This window comes from Pezoporus occidentalis, unplaced genomic scaffold, assembly GCF_034315485.1.
Source record: "Pezoporus occidentalis ecotype Australia unplaced genomic scaffold, CSIRO_AGI_Poc_V1 ctg22, whole genome shotgun sequence".
NCBI classification, from domain to species: domain Eukaryota; kingdom Metazoa; phylum Chordata; class Aves; order Psittaciformes; family Psittacidae; genus Pezoporus; species Pezoporus occidentalis.
Genome location: NW_026914072.1, coordinates 2,284,716 through 2,309,134, shown reverse-complemented (window position 1 = coordinate 2,309,134; position 24,419 = coordinate 2,284,716). Strand labels below are relative to the sequence as shown.

General features: G+C 37.4%; 1 protein-coding gene across 1 annotated transcript in view; it reads left to right on the top strand.

Moving 5' to 3' along the window:
• Nucleotides 1-24,419, top strand: part of PPFIBP2 (PPFIA binding protein 2) — an 89,241-nt gene that overhangs the window by 14,798 nt on the left and 50,024 nt on the right. The window contains exon 2 of the mRNA XM_062620203.1: nt 2,027-2,241. Coding sequence (XP_062476187.1) covers nt 2,027-2,241 — 215 coding nt within the window. The remainder of the gene's footprint in view (nt 1-2,026; nt 2,242-24,419) is intronic.

The following is a 24,419-nucleotide window of genomic DNA, read 5'->3' as shown; positions in this document are numbered from 1 at the left end:
CATGCCACCCAAGGCTCTGTCCAACCTGGAAGCTGGATCTTTAAAAGTACCATCAGTGCTACATTGTGTGTGTATCCGTTTTGAAAAATGAGTAGTGAAGCACTCTGGATAAATGAAAAGATTTAGGAGGTTATATGACCCAAATGGCTCTTACACAGTTTTTAAATCTGCTATCTTTAGTTGCTAGAGTTGAATAATAATCTGCATTAGCAACTGCATAAACAGAAATAATGAAGCTGGCATGAGTAGCTGAGAGTATAGAAATACACAAGAAAATATCTCTTCATGATTAGAATTCTCAAATCCAGCACAGGTGTTAGCTGATCCTCTCCTTGATAGGAAATAATTCAGGAAGACGATGTTGATTTATGAGGTGAAATTGTCTTGTGTAGCAGTCTTTGTAGCAGCTGATATTGAAGAAGCTTTATCTTGGGCATGGTCTTAGCCAGAAATTAAGATGAGATCTCACTCTTGAGGTATTAAAATAAACTCATAAGCAGCAGGTTCAGCAGGACCAAACAGCAAATATTCCAAGTTTGAAAAGAGGTATATGTAATGCTTCAGTAGTGAAAATGAGTGTTGCTTTAAAAAATATATGAAATCCCTACTACTGAGCCTTGCAAAACTTTACAAATTTCTGTGGATTGTTTTGCACTGTTTAAAACAATAATAAAAAAAACCCAAACCAAACAACCCATATACATCCTACAGTAGAGTTCAAACCACACAATTTTTTGCACAGATCTGACAGAATTCTTTGTGTCATTAAAGCAGTGGTTGAAAAAGCCTAGTTAATATTATTTAGAATTTTCCTGAAAGCTTTGAGTGAAGTTAAACATTGGGTTTCAAATTAGATACATCTGCTTGAGGAAAATAACTTAGAATCTAATTTTCAAAGGCCCAGTGATGATTTCTGGTCCTTTTTTAACTAAGATGTAAATTATGTTAAACACAGGAGTAAAACAAAGAGTAGTATAGAGATTATTATAATCCCCTCATGTAGATCAATGATGCAGGCTTCTAAGGAATACTATATGCTATGTGGGTCCAACACAGAGATGATCAAAAGCCTAAGAAAAAATCTTCCATGGTGGGGGAAAATGTGGTTGTTTATGCCAGAGAGAAAAGGAATGAAGACATGAGTACAGTCTATTATGTACCTGAGGCAATGAATTGTAAAAAAGAGGAGGGAAAAAAAAGTAAAAAGTAGAGCAAGTGGAAGTTTTCCATCTGATGAGTTCTGAAAGAAACAAAGGGATAGTAAATGAAATCAAGGTCTGAAATTCAGGACTAAGAAATTGCAGCTCATTTTAATGTGCATCTCATTGAAGCATAGTAGCAAGACAAAAAGATTTGGAGATACTAGAATTTGTATTACTTATAGTTCTTCCATCAAGTGAGATATGTTTATTGTTGTGCTTATTGTTCTTGAGAAAATAATATTGTTGCTGGAGGGCTGGCAGGAGGGAGGTGTTGCAATTTAAACAGCTTTTTGTAATTTAGAGAGCTAGCAAAGTTTCTTTAGTAATTTTTATTGCTAAATTGTTGGGTTTTTCTCTGAGGGAGGGTTTTAGACATGCTCAAGGTCACAGATTTTTCTAGTTCTGGTAACACATTCTGTCTTCATGTAAGTTTCTTGTCAAAGAACCGCCTTAGTCTTTCATAAACTGCTTAACACTGCTATGTGTGGGGATTTCTATGTAGCTGAGAAGTTAGTGACATCTCATGGTACCCATGGAAAATTACAAGTGATTTGTGATAGGTTTTGGCATTTATAATTTAATAGACATTGCAAGTGTTTTCTAGATCAGAATTTTTTTAATATGCTTGTACATACCTGTCATATTTAATTCATCAGTGTTTGTTATTTATCTAAAGACTAACTCAAGTATTGGTAAGCCTGAAATACTGATACTTGTCTGGTAGCATCTGAAGTCCAAACGTTGCAATGTGTAGTATGTATATATTTATTATTTACAAAATAGTTACAAAACATTATTGTCTCTCCTGGTTTTACTTGATTCAGGTACAAAGTCAGCTACAGAATATGCTAATGGTGGTTATGATATTGTGTCACCTGCTCCATCAGTATACTTGGGCACATTTCAAATATTGCATCTCCTGGAAGATCTAAAGATGGCACTGGAAATGCTAGAGGATCCTCAAGAGAAAGAAGCATTGCGAAATCAAATTCCAGGGGCCACAGCAGTGTGTATACGGGAGTGGTTTGAAGAGAATCTGGTGAGTGGTTATTTTATAGTTTTTCCGTTTTGTTTGCAAACAGCATCGGTTCAAGTATTTTTATACTTCAGTTATTTTTATAATACCTGAAATCTGCATACTTAGAGAACTACAAGGGATGGTGAACAATTCATGTGCTCTTTAGAAAAGAAAGCACTTTATGTGCTGATTACTAAAGCCATACAGATATAGGAGTATAAGAAGTTGGTAAAAAGACTTACTTTGTCCTTGGTGAGAGAAAGTAAAAATGAACTACCAAGAAAGCTATCTTTTCTGTGGGATTTTTTTGTTGTTGTTGGTTCTTTGCTGGAGATAACAAACAAGTTTATAACTAGTCATAAAACTTTCAATTTTTAAACCACCAATTTGGAATATGGTGGCATTGCCTATTGAAGGGACAGATTCAAATTGGATGATTATTCTAAACTTTCCCTCAGTACATTTCCTTTACCTTAAGTATTAAGTATTATGAACCTCTGAAGTATCTTGTACTCCAGGTGGTGGGGGTAAATGTAGGAAAGCTCTAGCTTCTGAATGTGAGACATTCATACTGGGATAGATAAGGAATAAACGTGACTGTCTTGGAAAAGATTAAGGCTTACCACTTGAGGAGCACATCTTCAGACAGACATTAAAAGAAGAGATCCATTGGATGTGAAGGAAGAGAAACAGCAGTGCCAGAACACTCCTCTTCCCCAAGCCTGCCACTGCAAGTGAATGATGGTTTCTGAATGAGTTAAACCTACCTATCACTTTGTCAGCTTCCGGAAAGTTTTCTAGATGAATGGATTTTCTTCTGGCTTTGTCACTTTCATGTGATTGTGCTTTTGTTTGAACTTGTCAACTGCTGTTTTGTTGGCATTCTCTGCAGAGTGCAGGTCTATGGCTGTAAAGTCCTGTTTCGAATTGTATGAGAGAAAGGAATGAGATTTTGGTACCAGTTTTGAAAGCAAAAGGTGGCGGCAATGATTAATTTGGATGTGCAGTGTTAGATTTTGAGCCCATATCCTCAGGTCAGCTCTTACTGACTTCCTGATATAGCAGAAATTGTAATGCTTTTTCAAAGCTTTGTAATAGCTAAAATATATTTTTAATGCATAAAAGGCATCAATTTTCAGAGTTGTTCACAGTAAAGTTGGCCCTGAACTACCAAACTGAACAGTTTGAATCTGGTGGTCTGGCTTTTGGTCCTTCTGTTGCAGAAATATTAATTAAGCTAGCTTTTCAGCTCTGCAATGTAGGGAACACTTGATGTTTTGACTCCTCTTATTAACCTGTTTCTTCTTTTCCATGGAAAACCAGCCAAAACAGAAACCACAGTTCCCTCTTAGACTTGCAGTTTACTGATGTCCCAGAAATCTTGTCCAGTGCATCAAGAGTGGCATTCATTTGGGCACTCTGGATTCAGAACCAACAGAACAGGGAAACTGGTAGCATATCTCCAGTGCAGTATGTTGAGATCACTGTTTTTAAAATATTTTGCACTGTTCTGTATTAATGAATTCTACACTTCCTATAAAGACATGCAAACAGAGGGCAGTGCACAGTTGCTGTGACTGTTATTTGAAAATAGATAGTAATCTGTGCATCTGTGGACCTTTCTCATATTTTTTAAAAATGCAAATAATTTGTAAGCATGCGCACAATTTCTGTGGATGTCAAAATTGGAAGGACTTTCTCCACTGAAAAGCAGCAGTTTCACTTGGGAATTAAGAAGAAATTCAGCTCAGTTCAGTGGAATGGAGTATAGAATCATAGATGGTTAGGGTTAGAAAGGACCTGAAGATCATCTAAACATGTATTTCATAGTTATGGCCATTATGAGGTAATGGCCTCAAGCTGTGCCAGGGGAGGTTTAGATTGGATATTAGGAAAAATTTCTTCACAGAGGGGGTGAATCAACCTAGTTGAGTCTATGATTCTATGTGCCATACTGAAAATTACTTAATTCCAGCCTTGAGCTCTGAAACATGATACTTGAGATGTTAAAAAGGATAGTTCAGCTATAGAGAATGAGAACTCTGTAGCTCAGTGAATCCATTCACACTGGAAGCTCAAAGAAAGTTTGGTAATCATTAGTCTGAGGAATGTTGGAGTGTCATAGAAAAAAGCCCTTCTCAGTGCCCATGGCTTAAACACATTGACAATGAAAGATTTTGTTGATTTATTAAAGGCATAATTAACTAGAAATCAGTGAACTATATATTTAGGATCAACATCAGCAATGGAAGAGATAAACCAGAATACTAGATGCTTAAGGAGTGTTAAGAAACACCTACAAATGTTGAATGCAGTTCTATAACTAATTCCAAAAAGCTAGAATCGCACAGACACACACACATCCACCTTCACAGGTACACGCAAACGTTTCCTCTCACAGCTGGGCTTGATTACAAGCATGAACAGCCTCTTCTGTGGATATGGGTTCCCCTGTTTACACACATCTAATGAATATGTGGGTGCTTTTGCTTTCGTGTTTACCCATGGAGCACCCTGCGCTCTGCTAACCCATGCACTGGGGAGCAAGAGCCCCAGAGGCTCACGCAGGCACCCCCAAGTGTGGATTCTTAGATGTTGCAACTGTTAATAATCAGGTAAAACATGATTGTGTAGAAAATCCAGATACTCTCAAGTGGAATTTGCTATGAGGTGTATTTGTTTGCTTTAAAGCATAGGGTAATGATTCCATACAGATATTTGCAGTGTATTTTAATTGTTTCATTCGTGTGAAATGTTATATCAACGTTTGCTAACAGTAGCCGTAGCTGAATTGTAACAAACTTTGGAGTGGATGGTGAACTTTTGAGCTTTTTTTGTTAGAGCTATTGTAGGCTGAATTGGAGGAGGATTTTCTGTTGTGGACAATTAATTCCGTACTTGTTTGGTTTTGGGGTCAATGCACCTTCCTTTGGAGCTGGAGGGCTGCTCTAGCATGTACCAAATAAACCACTGCCTCTGCTTTGTTTCTAACATTATACAGGAATTGGTGAGGTCAAAAGTATTCCCAGCTAATCCTGACTAGGAATACATTAGAAACTAAAGATACAAAAAGCAATCTGATGTTTATTTTAAATGTAGATAAACATGCTCCTTTCAAGAGAAGTGTTATTTTATGATTTTTCTTACATGCATGCTTGAAAAATTGCACTAAAAATCCTTGCAGCTGCCATCCTTAATCGAGAATGCAAACCATAGAACCATAGAAAGGACCTTAAGATCATCTAGTTCCACCCCCCCTGCCATGGGCAGGGACACCTCACACTAAACCATGTCACCCAAGGATCTGTCCAGCCTGGCCTTGAACACCTCCAGGGGTGGAGCATTCACAACTTCCCTGGGCAACCCATTCCAGTGCCTCACCACCCTTACAGTAAAGAACTTCTTCCTTATATCCAATCTAAACTTACCCTGTTTAAGCAATGTGCCTGCTGGAAATAATGTGAATTCGTGTTTTGCCACTGCCCTGTATTTGCTTTTATGGGAAACTGCAGAAAGGAAAATCAGAAAGATGATTCAAGGCTAGTTCCTGCTGGATAGTATCAAATAGCATTTGACAGATAGCATTTTGTTTTTTAGCAAAAACTTCTGCATTTTAGCAGAAATATGGAATAGAAGTCCCAATTATTTTTTTGTATGCTGCTTCTGCTTTAGCAATCATCAGAACCTGAAAGCTCTCTTGGGCAGAGTTATGGCTATCCCTGCTAGTTGTGTTTGTGTCACATAGCAGGATGTGGGATTGCAGGTTAGAGGACAGAAGTGCCAGAACCTTCTTTGTATTGTTTGTTAGTATTGGAATATCATCTAGAAAGTAACACCTGTAAAAAATTGCTCCCCTAGCATTATAAATTAGTAGCTTTGCAGCTTTGGTAATTGCCACTTAGTGTGCTGAACAACACCTGGTGTTTAAATAAGTAAGACTGGAGTTTAGCCTTTTGGTCAGCTTTGAGGCATATTGGTTTATTACTGATCGGTCAGGAAGCTTGTGACATGGTTATAGATCCTATAGCTGGTCTTAGTTGAGTCTTACTTTCCCTAAATTCTAAAGTATCAATCTATGGAATTTATCATACATTAAATATCACTAAGTTGTGGTTTGTGGTTAATTTGATTTGTTCTGGTTTCATTCAGGGTTTTAGGGTGGGTTTTGTTGTTGCTTTTGTGTGTTTGTTTGTCTGTGGCGTTGTCCTTACTGAAACTGTTCTGTTCTTTGGTCTGTCTGATATAGGTATAAATACTAAAGATGTGGGAAATTTAGATGTGCCTAGAGTGTGAAAACTTAGACATCATGTTTCATACCTTGTCATACCTTGCTTACTTCCTCTTTTGAAAGCATCTGCTTTATTACCTTTTTGTAGAACCATTGGTAGTGATTTGGTGGAGTTGTATTTTGCGCTTATCCTCAGCAATTCCCTAAGGAAGAAGCACACCGCTTATATAACTTAAGCTTTTTGAAAAGGCTCCTTTTTACATTTCTGTGGTCTGGCATCTGTGAACATGTCAGGTTCCTGAGTTGACAGTGTTACAGCACAGTAACTGTGCTGCCACTTCTTTGAGATAGATGAAATAGGTTTGACAAAGTTAGGGCTTAATTTAGCAAGATTTTTACCATGTATCATAGAATGAGGACTTAATAGTTGCTCTGACTGCACAATTTTTTTGGCAAAGCTAAAATGGAACAAAGCATCATTAATCATAGACTTAAATGTATTAAAGTTTTTTGCCTTGAAGTGAATGTTGGGAGTGTTTTACATGTTTTGTGATTATGAATTATTTGGCCTTTAAAACAGAATAAGAAGTCCGGAAGATTATCATGGACAGTTCATATAAAACAATCTTGTGTATAGTTTCAGTGCTTCTTGCTAAATATTTTAGTATTGCTAGTGACCACATGACATCACAAAGCAGGTAGTAATTTCAGCATTAAAAATTAACTGCTTCAGTAGCAACTGACTGACTTGGTGAGCTGTGAGAGAATGTATTTAGTTACAGTTTCATTTCATAGCTCTAAATGAGCTGCTGCTTTGTTAATTTGGCTTTTTTTATTCTCTATATCTTTATGGAATGCATTTCTGAGTAAGGAGCAACCCTAGTGTTCTTACAGTGGTGCTAAAAAAACTTAAGCATAACTGAAAGCTTCATTTCCAGGATGACAAAACATTATCTTTCTTCCAGTGGAACATCTATATTTAAAGCAAGCCACTTCACCATGTAGCTTCATATACTGACCCTTAAAATGTTGATTCGTGAAAACTTCTTAGTGTTTTCCTCATCATGTTTTTTTCTTGAAAGCCTAATTCTGAAAATCTTTCTAAATTTTCTAAATTTGAAGAAACAGGGGGGAAGAGCAGAAGAAATAGTAGAGGAATATGTGGTAAAGGTGATTTGTTAAAATAGTATCATGAATGCTGTGCTTTGACTCATTTCGTGCTCTGTGGTTTTTGTAGTGGTAAAACCAGACTTTTTAGCAGAAACAGAATTTTCTTAGAGTCTTGATTGCCATTTGGTCATGATTAACATTCAGGAGAGATTATTTCCACTGTGTGTTAAGATCAAGGATGGTGGTGGTTTTTTTTTAATTCCCTGGTGTCTTCACAGACACATGGATTAAGCAGTAAACACCGGTTCAGAATTCTGACTTGGTGGAGTTTGTGAAGTTTTGAAATTACTTCAAAGTTTTATTTTAAGCATGTGTTAGTGCTCTGACGAAACATAATGACAGGTCTTTTTATTTCATTTTAAGATTCATTTTACAGAGTTATTTTTCTAGAACAGAGGCAGAAAATTACTGCAATGCAGGGCACTTCAGTGTTGTTGAAAACATGTTTTTATAAAAGTATCAATAGAATTTTTCAGCAACAGCTGAGCGGGAAGATATTATATTCTGAGCAATGCCAGTTAAAGCCACTGTATTTATCTGCTGGTAGGTTTGACTGTAGAACTCAACTGTTAAGAGTCACGATGGAGATATATATAGCCGAATCTTCCCATTGCCAAGAGGTTTTAACACATGTTAAATTGAAAATGGACCAGTAGAGCCCACTTGGGACAGTGTAGGAAAGCTGTCATTCCAAAAGCATTCATGTTTATTTTTGCCAGCTTGAAACATTAGATGGATATGTTTTCTGAGCAGTAGTCAGAGTTGAAAAGTTATACGACCCAGTCCTCTGCTGTGCTCCCGCTCTTTTTCAATGAGTTAATGATGCAAGGAAGCCCTGGAGTGGAAGATCTAGTCCTCTCAGGGTTCCCCAAGCACGTTAGAGCAATTCACAGCACACAAGAAACAGCAGTGTTCTTAATGTGTGCAGCTATATATAAATACTAGACAGTGCCTCGGAGCTAGTGGAAAGGGGATGTACACAGCTTGCATGGAATGCTTCTAAGTCGGGCCTGATTTTTTTTTTTTTTTTTTTTCATGTTCTGTGGTTGCTTTGTCTGGGAGTCAACCCTATCATCTCTGACTGTGACTGCTCGCTGCAGTAGCTGTCAGCACAGGTAGGAGTGTCTTCTCTGCATGAAGAACTAATAGAAGCTTAAAATACCTTTGCAGTGAGTAGTGCTGATGTAGATCTCTCTTTCTTAAAATGACATGGTGAGATTAGTTTTTGGCATTTTCTTTCACCCTTGTAATAGTCAGTAATGCTCAACAGAGACATCTTTGAACTACAATGACCAGAAGTAATTAAACAGAATTGTGTTATAGCCTTAGGCTTAGACTAATCATGGAAGAAAGGCTACCACCTTTCATTCTGGTTATAATAGCAAGGCCTATATTTTTATATGTTAATTTTTCCAAGATTTCAAGGCAGTCTACTGACTTATTGTGATGCTTAGCCCTTGGATGCAATCCTCACCTACACAGGTATCCACACATTGATACTGTCAGAGGAAATAGAGGACTATATAATAGGCAATGATTGTACACAGAAATTGCAGGTTAGCCTTCAAAAGCATGAATATGATTCATTCAGTTCTGTTTATCTAACTCAGCTGTTAGTTTTGGTGCCTTCCTTTACACTAGGTGGTTGAATATCACATTAGTTCATCTTTCCTTTTGTGTGTAATGTTATGCATGGTGTCCCTTTTCATTGTAGATTGTGATCAGCTGCTAGAATTTGCAGATGCACTGCTAGTCACTCATTTAAATGTGATACAATGTATTAATTTAACAAATATTAATGTGTAAATGTAATTGCTATGAAATACCTGCTTTTTTAATTGTAGCTAGAGAAAACATTGGAAAAGTGTTTTCCATGAAGTAATTAACAAAGGGATCAGCAAGGGAGAATTATTTCATTAAACATTGGTACTGACAGATAAGTTATTTATTTATAAGGGCCAGAGGCAAAGAGGCAAAATTTTCTTTTCACATGTCCTTCAAAAGGTATTACTGGAATGTCAGAGGAACGGCAGTTTGAAGGTAGTTTGAAGTAATTCTGTAGGTAATCTTTGTTCAGTTTTCACAGATTTTGGGTAGGTTGACATATATCAATTGCTAAATGTTAAGTTATGACAAACGTAGCAGTAATATAATTCACAGCAACATTATTTTGTTATGTTTTAGAATAGTAGACTAGTAATAAACAGACCTGTATTTAGTTAAAGTGCAACTAAATATATTTTCAGGTTTTGTGATCTTTCAAAAATGAAAACAAGTTATGCTTATTTTAGACATATTGTACAACATGTTGGCATGCTGCTACTCTTCACAAGTAGATAAACATTTTCCTGAAATAACAAAATACTTAAGAAGGAAATAACAAGCATTTGTATAATCTTTATCAGAAATAAGGCCTTGTAAAGATTTCTGTGTAGAAGAGAAAATTTGGTGGGTGTCTACATTTTCTTCTAAATAAGTTTAATGCAAAAAGTCACAGGAACTTGGGCTGGAAAAGGCATTTTAGCATATGGCAAAGAATGTTTGAAACTGCCAAGAATGCAAATGTCTGTGAATGAATTAATAAACAGTAACTTCATCTAAATATTGGTAATACAGTCTTTATGCAAGGCAAGGAAAGGGGGCTTAGTTACTACTTGAGCAGTAACCAGAAACATAGTACTGCTAGAGATACCTAATATCATACAGCCTGCGGATGGGAATGACTCCAAAGATGTCAGCACCTGTTTAAAGTATTACCTTCCCCCTTCCCTGAATATGCAGTAAGCATGAGGGTTAACCATGCTGGCTTGGAACTAATGCCCATCTAAGCCTGATAAGTTCTGAAATACAGATTTTAATCAAAGAATTCAACCATTAGGATTGAGTGCATTTTGTGGTGGGAAAGAACTATTTGTTTATGTATGTGCTAACATACATGAAGTATAGCATTATATATAACATAACGTATGATATTATTTCTAGTCTGTTTCCCAGGATACCTGTTTGTTTTCTTTTTTAATTGTAACAAGTAAAGCAAATATGCTCATGTACAGAATGCAGTATTTCATTCCCTTCTGCTCCAAGAGTTTCATCTTTCTCTGTCACTTAGATGTAGAATCATAGAATCATAGAATAGTTAGGGTTGGAAAGGACCTTAAGATCATCTAGTTCCAACCCCCCTGCCATGGGCAGGGACACCTCACGCTAAACCATGTCACCTAAGGCTCTGTCCAACCTGCCTTGAACACCGCCAGGGATGGAGCATTCACAACTTCCCTGGGCAACCCATTCCAATGCCTCACCACCCTCACAGTAAAGAACTTCTTCCTTATATCCAATCTAAACTTCCCCTGTTTAAGTTTTAACCCATTACCCCTTGTCCTATCACTCCAGTCCCTAGTGGAGAGTCCCTCTCCAGCATCCTTATAGCCCCCCTTCAGATACTGGAAGGCTGCTATGTGGTCTCCACGCAGCCTTCTCTTCTCCAGGCTGAACAGCCCCAACTTTCTCAGCCTGTCTTCATATGGGTGGTACTCCAGTCCCCTGATCATCCTTGTGGCCTTCCTCTGTATCAGTTAGTCATGACTCCAAGACAAATTATCTTGTTGGAAATGATTCATCAATATTTCTGGAGCCATTCCTCATCATGTAAATGAAGATTTCTTCCTCTGTTATCTTTTGCACAAGTGGCCTGAATTTTTTTTATAAGCATTTTTATACTTATAAATACTTTTTATAATACTTAAAGTACTTTATTTTGTATAAGTATTCCTGTGCAGGCATATTCTCATATTCTCTCTTTCTTCACTCTAAAGCTCTTGCATTTTTTTCCAGCATGAGAATCGCAGGTGTGTGAATTGGCATGCTGAGGAAGTTTTTCCCTTTTAAAATCTGGTCCTAATCCCTTTGTTTCCAAGGCAGCCCAAATGCTAGAACTGGAAAGAGCACAGAGTAATGGATGTAGGAAAAGTTTATACTAATTCTTGGGAATGAGAAAATTTTTGTTGCAGGTCTGTACTCAGCTAGATTTCTCTGATGAGGCTGGGAAGACGCATGCTTGGTCATTTCAGTTCTTGGCCTGAAAAACTGAGTGTATATTCTTTCAGTATTTTCAGGTGCTGATGGGTTTTGAAACCATAATGATCTAAAAATTATTGTTGAAAAGGAAGAGAGGTACTATGCTCCAGTGATCGGGACCTGATGGAGGCTGGGGAACTTCTGCCCTGCTTCATACTCCTGTGGCCTCTGACCTCCCAGGCAATGCCATGCCAATACAAGAAGGCTATTGACAGTTTGCGTTTGTGCTGCTCTGAAACATCACAAAACCCTGTGTTTTAGCACAGATTAATTATATAAAAATCAAAATTGCTAAAATAGCAGTAATAAATATAGTTTTATTATGTTCATATGATCTCAGATGGATGAGAGAGAAGGGAAAGTGGTGGCAAAGAACTCTCTGCTTCCTCAGCTGTGGTGTTGGTAGCAGAAGAGAGAATACTCCAGACTCCTTGCCTCCATAGTTCTAATAGGATTTGTGAATGTTTTTTTGCCTTATCATATGTCTGGAATGCAGGGACATGAGAAGTGTAACTGGTTGTTTAAAGCATTCTGTTACTTTCAGTTTCAAAGCTGTTATGATGTGTCTGTTTACCATTTGAAACATTTAAAATCTTGTTTGAAATATTTGACATTCTGACTAAGAAAATAATGGATCACTTAGATGAGAAGATTTTATGGGTTATGGATCAGCAGACATTCATGTGCCTAGCACCTTTGGTGTTCTGCAGATGGAGTTTTTGGTTTTATCAACAGTGGCAGCGCTCAGCAGTTTTCTATGAAAGTACAGAATTGGCAAATAAATCTGGATGAATTTTCATACAGCTTGTGAAATATAAAAACTTTGTTAATTTTAAGCATTTTAGTGCCCTCCATTGCATTTATATTGCCGTGCTGAGTGTTTTCATTCATTTTTGAAGATGACACTGTAGAAATAAACAGTATGGTGGGAGAAGGGGGTAATAGCTAGGTCCTTCTCAGGGTACACTCGAGTGTAGTAGTACTGCAGTGATCGTGGGTGGTTTTAGTTGTATGATTTTTAATTCTCCGCTGAACTAGAAGTTAGTGTTTGGCAAAGAACTACACAGGGACATGGATTTCTTGAAAATAAGAAAAAAATACGGTGGAAACCCGGTGAAGCAATCTTCAGATTGCAACATATTTCCCTGATTTTCACATTGCCTGGAGAAGCTAACCTGCTTTTCCAGTGAAATGGAAAAGCATTCTAAGCAAATCTGGGGGGAGGAAGGGGGAAACAACACAATCGATTCGCATTCAGTTGGTGCCTGAAACTCTTTCAGGCCAAAGCTCAAGCAGGATACATAGTTCAGCATGCAGGTGACAGGCTAAAAGGGAACATGTGACTGCCTGGAATGTATGTTGTCAACATTCATGGCTGATAAGATGCAGAAAATTCAGACACGTTTACCTTCTAATCAGGAAGAATGACTGTAGCAGAATCTAGAAGCCTTTGCATGAAATTCATGAGGAATGACAAGGCAGAAATAAAGTATGTTTGTAGTTTAAAATCCTTTTAAGAGGGGAAACGGATATTCACCTAGCTGCCGATGCTACACTGAGGCACTAGTAAGTGGAGTGATAAAGTTTTTCTGTACTTTTTTTTTTAAATGAAACCCAAAATCATTAGCTGATGTGGGGTGGTATGTTTTAAGAGAGGGTATGCTAAATGAGCCTGAAGTGATAGTCTTAGACCCTGTGTTTTGAAATGGGTGAAATCTGGAACTTGAGTCTTGGAAGTGATGGTACTATGGGATATGCAGTACTTTGAGATCAAGTTTGATGTATTTGGTTTTATCCGTAATTAGATAACCAGTTTTCTGGGGAAAAAAATGTCTTAAGCTGTAGGGTGTTCATGTTTAATGTCAAGAAAATCCCTATTCTGTCTTTAGTTTGTCAGCCATGTCAGGGGCTGTCATGCGTAGAGAAGTGTACTATAGTAAGTGCATCATAATTTTTATGATTTTTTTTTAATGGACAACGTACTAAGGCTTTTGCCAGATGGTGTGAGCTAGTCAAGAAATAGCTGCTCTTGTCAACTTTAAGACAGCATAAAAACTTCTCCGCCCAGCATAAAGTACATTGTATGAACAGAGCAACTCAAGCCCTCTTCAGATCTGTCTTGTAGCATGGTAGTTTGGAAACAGCCATTTATTTTGTCACAGTTACTGGTGATTTCAGTAAATCCTAGCACCTTGGGAGGACTTATAGCACTAACTTCCTAAAAACTAAAAAAGTCATTGTTGTGACTTTAATTAACAACAGGTAATGAATACATGTAGACAGCTGGAAGTCTAGGTTTATATCCTTCCCTCTTAATTTATATTATTGAAGGTTCTAAAAACAGATCCATCAAATCAAAAATATCAAGGATGGCTGAAATAATAAAAGCCTGCATCCCTTGCAGAACCTCCTTCACATATCTGTGACTTCCACAAGTTTGGAATGTGAGTATATGACTAGGTCAGGCAGGTCCCTACAAGAACTGCTTTTCAGGGCACTATACAGCTTTAAGCTTTGAGTTCTTTTTATATATCATTAGAATGGTGGGCAGCTTTGATACTGGCTCTTCCAAAATGCTGTTTTACTTCACCTTAAATGCAGGAGTGGGTTTGGCTATAGAAACTGAATAAAATGGGGAGGTAGGCTCTGAGATCGTCACAAGAATTTCAGCTGTGATTCTCGTGAATCACATTTGGTCTCAGTAGGCATTGCCCAAGAAATTGTCCTTGTGTGTGCAACAATCAGTTGTTCATTTTAAGGCCAAACCCACTTTTATCTTCTGGGAGATAAAAAATTGTAAACTGGAGGTTATTGGGAAAAACTAGAACTTAATAATAACTACTGTGTGGAGGCACTAGAGGACACCACAGTAACAGGCAACACTTTTAAACTTCCCTTCATGCCAGAGCATTGCTTTGCATGTGTATTTATCTTGGTGTGGCAAGTTTGAAAAGTTGCTGTGCTATGAGACTTCAGCTTCAGCAGGAACAAACAAAAGTCTTCAAAGTGTATCATCATCTTCTGTTAAGATGGAAAATTGCCTCTTTGGCAATAGCCGTATTTATGGGGTAATTAACTTATCCACAGGATCGTCCTTGAATTCCTCTTCTTCTGTAATGTCTTTTGAGAGGACAGGCAAGTAATTCAAAGAGCAGAACTTATTTTTAGGTTTAGTCTGATCCTGAAATAAACTGAGAAGTCTGAGTAGTGTTATGATAAAGTGGGAGTAAAACAGAGACAGGAAATAGGGGTCTTTGGTAATGAGTTCCAGCCACTCTTAAAACAGAAAGCCAGAGAAAGCATTACTTGCAAATAGTTTCTCAGTGACAGCTTAATCATTTTTAGCTTGTTATTCAGCATTAGACGGGAACAGTTTCTGCAGATATATACTATTCTTGAAAGATCCTTTTTTTAAAGATCATTTAGCAAGTTGTATTTTGACATTTTTAAAGTTGCATTGTTCTTGCTAACTGATCTGCTATTTAAGAAACCCAGATGTTTGGGGGAGAGCCTGAAGTTTATACAGTCGTGCGTTATGTATACATCTGGGAGAAGCATTCGGGGTAAGACTCTGGGACAGAGGCAGAAGATTTATCTTAAAATGTGAGCACGCTTTTGAGATTTTGGAAGTTGTGGGTTGAAAAGGGAAGAAGTCACAGCTATATCCTGTAGAACAAAGCACTGTTCTTGCTTCCAAAAGTTTCTTTTAACCCTGGGAATGTGACTGCTGAGATGGGCCCAAAGCATGGATGGTGAGATTGATATTTACAAGCATTTCACGTGGCTAAAGAGGGTAAGTGATCTGCTGGGCTTTGTTTTCTCTTTGTAAATGCACTTCAGAAATCTTGGTCAGAACTCTCAGCTTTGCAAAATGAAACCTACTGAGTGCCTCAGACATAAAATATTGTAAGTTTCTTTATGAGAAATAAATTAAAGACATTTCTTCATGTAGGAGGAGGAGGCTGGGGGAGAAGTGGGGGGGAGAGAGAGTCAGCTGTCTTTGTCTTTAAAAATGAAACTTCAGGATCAAACTTTGAACAAATTTCAATACTCTCTAGCAAATGCTCATGCTTTCCTGAGATTGTAATACAACAAAGCAAATCCTACATGGGAATCTGGCAAAAAAAAAAAAAAGGAGATTATGTTGTTTACCATATTGTGCTTTAAAATGAAAAAAATTTTCTTGCACTAGTTATTTACTTAATAAATTCTTCGTCAGGGTAACTGTATGAGACCTTTTAGAATGCCTTTGTTTTGGATAAAAAGGGTGGTACTCTTTTCCTCTGCATGTTACTCTGACAAAATGATGGGTTTTTTTTTTAAATCCAGATTTTGTGATGAACTGTCTGAATAGGGATTAACTGCATGAAATTGTTTTTGTCTACCTCCAAAAGAAAAAAGTAGGTTTGTACAGTTGTCTTGTCAGCTTTTAGAGTTTTAAGTATTTATTTGTCAATGTTTGGAATCCATTAATAGGATGTGAATAAATCCTTCACAGTGGACTATATTTAATTACAATATTAATTGGTGTCTCATATAAACAGCACATTTTCTTGTTTACCTTTAAAATCAATTTTAACTTGTGTGTAATTTTCTTGCAAATTCTGTGCACTCCATTAATGTTAGTGTTTCTGCATGGCACTGGACTAAAACACATGTGGATACGTATGTGCATGCACTTTATTTTTCTTTCTACTAGTATAAACAAAATGTAGGTAAATTCTTAAGTGAAATACGATCAAGGGCTTTAATCTGGGTAGTTTCTTGAATGAATATAAAACATTCATTTTATAATGTCAGTCTTTAATAACAGCTTGAGAGTCTTGAAGTTAATGTTTACAAAACATTTACATCAGGTTCTGGAAACTTACATTTCTGGAGTGTGAATGGGATTAAATAGAAAGTGAGTAGAATAGTGAAGGAGATGAGACAGCAGGAAGTAGCAATGGGTAATGTTATACTGTGAGTTTAACCTGTGCTTTGTGTAGTTAAAGCTAAATACCTTGTTACTGGGTTTTTAGATCTGTTATTTAAATGAGGTTTTGAATACAGTGTGTCTGCCACCCTGCTTCCTGGTTTAAATCTAATTTCTAGAAGGCAGGTTTGCAGTGTGCTGTTATCAGGTTGTGTGTGTCCTCGGTGAACACACTGAGGCCAATAACATAGAGAAAGGGCTCAAGAAGTAGCTTCAGTGAAGAAAGCCTCACACCAAAATGTTCACAGATGAAGGGTTAACAGAGGGTGTCTTCAGGAAGGTTTTCAAGTACTGTGTTCAGAAAGGATACTGTGTTCAAATGTAGCACAGGCTTTTACAGAAATTAATAATGCTGTTACTGTTGTTGCATGCGATCCTCTTAGGTAAGGTACTCAAAGAAGAATATCAGTACTGTTGCTTTTTCTTACAAGCTCTTTAAGGGGGAGAGCACATGTGGGGGAAGGGAACTGAACATGATCTTGCATTGTTCCCAGGAGAACTTAGGCAGTCTGCTCCCAAATTCCTTTGACAAGTGATGTAAAAAAAAAAAAAAAAAGTTTAAACAATCTAAGTTGCTTATTAAATTCTTATGTTTGAGACTCCTAATGTCACATGTTTGGCACTGACTGTGATAGCACATAAAGATTTCAGGCCCTGCAATCATAAAGTGTTGCTTTTTGGCTGATAATGAAAGTACGAGCCCCTTCCAGAGTAGCAAATGGCACTTAGCAGAGAGTAACTGCAATAGACTTCCATAAACCCTTGGTGAATTGTGCCGGAGCTGGGTCAAATTTCATTGCTAGCAGAAATCAGGATCAGTTTTGATGTTGCAGTGGTTGGCTAAGCTAGATTTGCATGGTATCTGTGGCTTGGACTGTGTTACGGCAGCAAACAAATACAAAAATCACGAGATCCAGGCAGGCGAAATGACAGATACAACTGGTATTTTCATATGCTTAGAATAGAGGATTTGTTTTTAAGCAGTAACATAATGTGTATAGTAGCGTCACAGCCAACAAAGCAGTATTTTGATCAAATTGGAATAAGGTGTCACCACACTTGAGCTCTTTCCACTGGCTTTCCTGATGCTAAAATACCTTGTGAAAATGCTGTGCCAAGAATGGCCATAAGCATGGACAGCAAAATCTAAGAGCAGATGCACAAAGCCAAAACACAATTTAGCCTTGTCTCACTTGTATATGAAGCACAGTTAATGTGTTTTCCTTTGTTTACTGTTTTTTCTCTATTTCGCTTTTTTGTCCATTTTGTCAGTAATAAAAAAATATTAGTCTGCAGTAGTATTTCTCACAAGAGAAAGAACTTTCTCTGATAATCTCTTATCTAATATCAGAAAGATAAAACTCTGCAATAGGTACAGCTATACTGTACTTCTTAGCATGTAATAATTTGACGGCAATTTTAGAACTCTCCTAGTTAGTTTATCCTGTCTCAGAAGCTGACATAGGCACATAGTACCATAAGATGCAGTGGTATAGGAGTTTGTACCAATGCTGATATTTGAGGATACCTTGTTAGTAATACATGAAGCCTGGATAAGGAGGTCACAATAATTAAGGGAGGTACGTCTCTCAGCAGCCTATTTCTAGAATGATATGGAAAAGTTCTTGTGTATGTAAAGTGCATTTTCGCTGTTATAGCTAAGGCAGCACCATAGTTCTCATAAAGCAGTTGGTGAGCAGTTTGTGGAAAGTGTTTTGCAGATGACTGATGTTGAGTTCTTTTACAGTGCCTAAGCATAAATGTGTCACTGTTAGGTTTTTGTTGCAAGCTAGGAAACCTGAGACCCCGCACACACACCTGAAGCTGAAAGTGGCTCATCTTTAGAAAACTTTATCTGCTTCTCCCAAAGGATTTAGTTGGAGGGTTCACTTACAATTTCGTCTGTTGTCCTGTTGCTTTATTCTTATCTTTCCATTTGGCCTTAATTGGAATACACCATTCCAAATGAAAATAGCAAAACCCCCATTTTGGTACATAGTCATGGAGGTATAGCTACAAATTATTAACAAGCATCAAGAGCATAAATGCTAATTTTTACTACAGACGGTATTATGGACTGTCTAAGCGCATTGTAAATTTTCTGACCTATTTGTACTGTAGTGGATAGAGTGTAGCAAAATGGAAGGTCTTTTGCCACTGGAAAACTTTGTACACTGGCATGATGTCTTATTTTGAAAGGGAGACATCTTCATATGAAGTGGAGGTGTCTGATTACTCTTGTAACTTGTTTTAGACTTACCTTTGAAGTGCATGGAGCATAGAGCTCATGGCTGACCTGAAACAGGTATATATTTTTCTTATGCTTTTCTTTCCTTTCTTCTGGATGCTACTGATAAGCTCTACTAGCAAGAGGTGAAGCAATCAAACCCATGCTATAGCCATTAAGCTCTCAATATTGAAGGCGAATCTTATGACTTCTTTGAGGATATCTTCCTTTAAGTAATGTAACTGTCTGAAGGAGAAAATAGGTATTAGAATTAGAAAAAAATAACAAACTAAACCAAAAGAATTTTGAGTATATACTTTAAGGACAACAGAAATTTACCTACCTCTGTCTTTACTTGATTTCCAACTATATGGTGGTAACCTTTTCAAAGTGGCTGCCACTTTCACTTAACCACCAAGAAAAAACAGCAAACAGAAAATCCTGTTGCTGATTTATTAATTGCCACCAGATGAAAGGCAAGAATTACAGATCCAGAAATCATGTTCCAGCTTCTCCTCCTCCCCAGGTACACTGAGTGAATGTGCATATATTCAAATGTGTGTGTATCTGAGGCAGCACTAACATGACGAGAGATGAAATCTGTATTACATCCATAGTCATATGCCAAAATAAAAATGTTTACTATGTAGGCCACTCGCTCATCACTACACAATAGCAACTATTGTGACTCATAACATCAATTCTGCTGACCCAAAGGAGTAGTAAGAAATGGAAAGTCCCCACTCTTCTAGATATTATCAACCCCAAATAGGCTGGAATAAGTCTATGGTTTATACTTTCTTGTGTTGAAATATAGTACTACAGTCTGTTTGCTGCTAGTAGTTTGCGGGAAAACTGACTGGTTGATCTCTGCAGGCTGTACTCTTTGTTTTCAGCTACTAAACTACAACAGAAGACAGTATATCAAGCATGCCCCTAATGTTCTCCACTAATACAAGTATTATAGTTGCCACAGGCATCTTACTCAATTATCAGTGGAACTGAAGGTGATTCATGTGACTGAATAAGAAGAGAGGAAGGTTATGACATAATCTGTCTTCTGAAAGGCGGCTGACTTGTTGAAAAAGCTTACAAATCACCACTCCGACTGCCAGTTTTCTTTTCCCAGCTCCTCCTCACTGAACAGCCCAGTATGAGATCTGTGGCATTAGTGACAGATTTCTGTGTAACTGCTTGCTGATAAATTTCAGTCGTGGTATCTTTTGTTTTAAATTGAGTTGTGTTGGAAACAGTACACAAGAACATAAATTGGCTTGCATTCAATTTTGTTATCTTGTATTTGTGCTTGCTTTAAGGGGCTTACTTGTACAGCCTATCAAGATTCAGCTAGAAGTTCTGTTACAGAAGCTTCTGAACAGAACATCTCTACAGAAGCTCTCTACAATGGTGGTGGTTTGTTCTGACAATAAACTACATTCTGAATTGTTTCCTATTAAATAAAATGAAGAAAAACATAACGCTCCTGCTTACTAGGCTCTGAGAAGGCTGGTGAAAATTAAGATAGTGAACTATGTCACTTAAAACGTTTCTTCCCTTTCTTGCCATGCCCTTTTATATTCTTGCTGATTATCCCCATTTTAAGTTAAAGCTGTTGAGTCATACTCTAAAGTCTCCTTTTTTGTGTCATTTATTCTGGAGGAATATTTAAGCCTTTTTCTTGGAAAAGGGCTCTGTAACAACTGGATCATGTAAGTGATACTTCAGGAAGTTTCCAGCAGCTACCAGTACTAAGTCCCGGTTGGAGTAAAGAGCACATTCCAGAGAAGAGATTTGGAAACTAAAGATGAAGAAGCTGAAGCAGGTGATGGAATGCAAAGCCTTTTTCCTTTCTTCCCCCCTCTGCCCCCCCAACACACTCTTAATTTTTCTAGAACAGGGATAAACAGTTGATTTGGAACTCTTTTCAGGAAACGTTTTATGTTAGTATCTGATGGGCATTAAACTATATCCAAAATCTCTATGGAGTCTATAATACAGGTGCTTCAAGAAATTGCTTTGCAGCTCCCTTAGGCAAAATGTTTATGATATACACTTGACTTTTCATCTGCAGTGGTACTGTCATCAGCATAATTTCAACCATCTTGCCTCAGCATATCTCTCTTTCTACTTTGTTGTCATGTATTCTCATAAACTTTTTTATATGTTTTATGCTATTGCACTCATTCTTTCATTATAAGAAATATAATCAATATATTTATCCTATAATTTGTGGAGCCTAGGTAATGATTTTTGGTCTTTAAGGCTACATCTGCTGAAATAACATCTCAGTGGAAAATCTTGGGGATTCAGCCTTCTGGTCATGCGGTTACACAGGTCTAGTGTTTATTATTTGTGAGCCCTTACACCAACTCAAGTTGTCTATAGTCTTACTGCTTTAGTGTTACAGGTCCTATATTCAGTTGTTGCTGATATATGTGATATCTAACTATACTTGCTCAGTTTCCTCTCAGTACTGACTTTCACAACTGCAACAGAATGCACTCCAACCATCCACAGATGGCCTTGGTTCATATTACATTATTTTATCTTGTCTTTATGTATGCCACAAAGATTTCCCAAGTCTTAAACAACTGCTGTGTGTCAATCAGCTGCTTTTATTTAGCAGCTCATTTTATGCCTACTCTACTTCCCTGTTCTTATCTGAGCACTCTCTAGCTGACCTGCCGGCAGGGTTGATTCTCTTTTTCTTCCCCCTTTTATGTTCACATGGGTGTGATTCATTAAGTTTTACGTGGGCATTGAGTATTGGACTTCCAGCAGAGAATATTTCACACTCAGTGCAGCAGACATCATCAGAGGCTGTACATTTGGTAAATGTGAGTGTAGTAAAATACCTTATGTGTGATTTGATGTTGACCTATTTCTTAATTACTGATTATAAAAAATGTTGAATTCTGTTTTGTATTCATGGCATTGTTTATGTAAAAGTGTGTTGGCAGTAATTTAACTCCCTGTGCCTGTAGGCCAGGGGGAGTGGTTACTGAAATGGTTACAGGTATATTTCTTATATCTAGCCTAAAAAAATAGCAAATAATGGCCGGAGAAAGGATACAAAATCTACTTCAGTATGTTTTGTCACTAAGAAAATCTTTTCCTGCCTAGCAGTGTGTACTTGCTACTTGTATGGTCTAGGTGCAGGAAAGTGAGATGGGCTGGAGCACTTTTCCTCTGAAGACAGGCAGAGAGAATTGGGTTTGGTTGTTCATCCTGGAGAAAAGAAGGCTACGGCAAGACCTTAGAGCAGCCCCCAGTGCCTAAAGGGGCCAACAAGAAATTTGAAGAGGGGCTTTTTACAAGGTCCTGTAGTGACAGGACAAGAGGGAATGAGTTTAACCTGACAGAGGGGAGATTTAGATTAGATACTAGGAAATAATTCTTCCCTGTGAGGGTGGTGAGGCGCTGGCACAGGTTACCCAGAGAAGTTGTGGATGCCCCATCCCTGGAAGTGTTCAAGCCAAGCTGGATGGGGCTTGGAGCAACCTGGTCTGGTAGAAGGTGTTCCTGCCCATGGCAGGGAGTTTGGAACTGGATGAGCTTTAAGGTCTCTTCCAACCCAAACCATTCTATTATTCTATAATATTATTCAGACAGTGAATGCTGATAAGTGAGATTCTGCACATTCTGTTCTTCAGTGTTCTTGTTCACCCTCTAAACCAGGGATTAAGGACCAAGCTTAGTGAATTTATGGATGATTCTAGTTAGGGACTTTGCAGCCATGCTAAAAGACATGATTAAGGATAAGAGCTTGAGGCATAGGAAAGCAATATAAATAATAGGATGCAGTTCAGTATAGACTAGTGTAAGGTTATTCAAGCAGAAACAGTGACTAAACACAGGATGAAGAACAAGATGCTAGCTAAATAGCATTAAAGAGGATTAAAAAAGTATCTGGAAGTTATGGGTCCTAAGCTGAATATACATCAGTGTTAGCGTATGGCTAATATGAAAAGGAATATGGCCCAGGGGTCTGTGAAAAGGTTTTCTCCACTCTAGCTATTTTCAGCTGGAGTCCTGTCTCTCCTCTTAGGCACTTAATTTCAGAAGAAGTTAAGGAACAACTGGTGAAGAGGAACCAAAAAAAAGCAACAAAATAGATCTTGGAAAATTATCCTGTGAGGAAAAGACAGAAAAACTTGTGGGTTTTTTTAGTCCAAAGAGAGGGACCTGCTAATTGGAGATCTACAGATGGTCTTCAAATAGGTAAAAATTTTCTGAAGTGACAGGGAGGACTCTTTTTTTTTTTTTTTACATGGTGATGTGATAATAACCAGTGGGTTGACGTTGAAGAGGTAATGATTCAGGTTAGACTCTAAAAAAATTGTTTTAATGATTCTAAGTAGATTACCTGTGGGGGCTGTGCAGTACATTTCTGGAGGTTTTTAGGAGTAGGAATATAAAAATGTTGGAAATAGTTATTGGTCTAGGATGGAGTAATGAACCAGATGATCTCTTCAGTCACATCTCAGTCCTATTTGTTGGTGTCTCTGTGATTCTCTCAATTCTTTCAAAAAATATCAGAGACAAGGGTGTGCAGGTCCTCTTACCTCATGAAGGTACCATACTTACATCTAGTTCAGCACTTCATGGCTTGGAAAGCGTAATTTTCATTGGGTAAATATTTGATTTCTTGATTTGCAGTAGTTAGCACCACGTTTATTTTCATCATCTGTTTTACATTTGGGCCTGTAGACCTCAGTGTAAATCAAGAAGAAACCTATTGACAAATCTTCAGTTGAAAATGAAAGGAGAGCTAGGGAGGAGGATTGTAATTATATTGATGCCATTGTACAAGCAACTACAAGTGAGCAGTCATCTGCAGACTAGTGCAGTTGAAGGGCACTCAGTGAAGCTGCATTCTTCTGTTAGCTGTTTCAGTGGAACCGGGAAATTAACCAGTAAGGGTTCATGTTATTTTTGAAGTTCTAAGCAAACAGCTCCATTCCCACAGTTACACAATGTTTTAGTAGGTTAGAAGCAATGGGACTCTTCTAAAATCTTTAAAATTAATCTGTATATATATTTTTTTACAGTGTTTTTTCTCTCTGGAGGATTAAAATTCGTAGGAAATGGGACATTTTGGTTAGGAACAAGTGTGTTCTAGAAGGTCGTGCTCCTTAGAGCCATTTAGAAATCCTTAAGTGATTATCTATCTCTAGTATATAGTAGTTGCTGAGAAGAATTTCATAATTTCAGTAATTTGTTAATTGCTATCAACAAATGTATGCTTTCAGTAATTTCTAGGGATAGTATAATCCATACCACAATTTTTATCATTTAAAAATAAACACCAAGGTTCCTTGACTTTGGAAAAAGACTGTTGAGACCAGATATTTCAAATGGTATTTACCAATGAAACAGTAATTTGCTGGAAAATACCAAATCTATTCCTATACCATTCTTGCTTGCTGGAAATGAGAGTATTCAAAATCCAGCTAAAGAAAGATGTATTCAAAAGGTTTCATGAATATAAAATAAACAGTTTTTGTCTACAGATATATTTT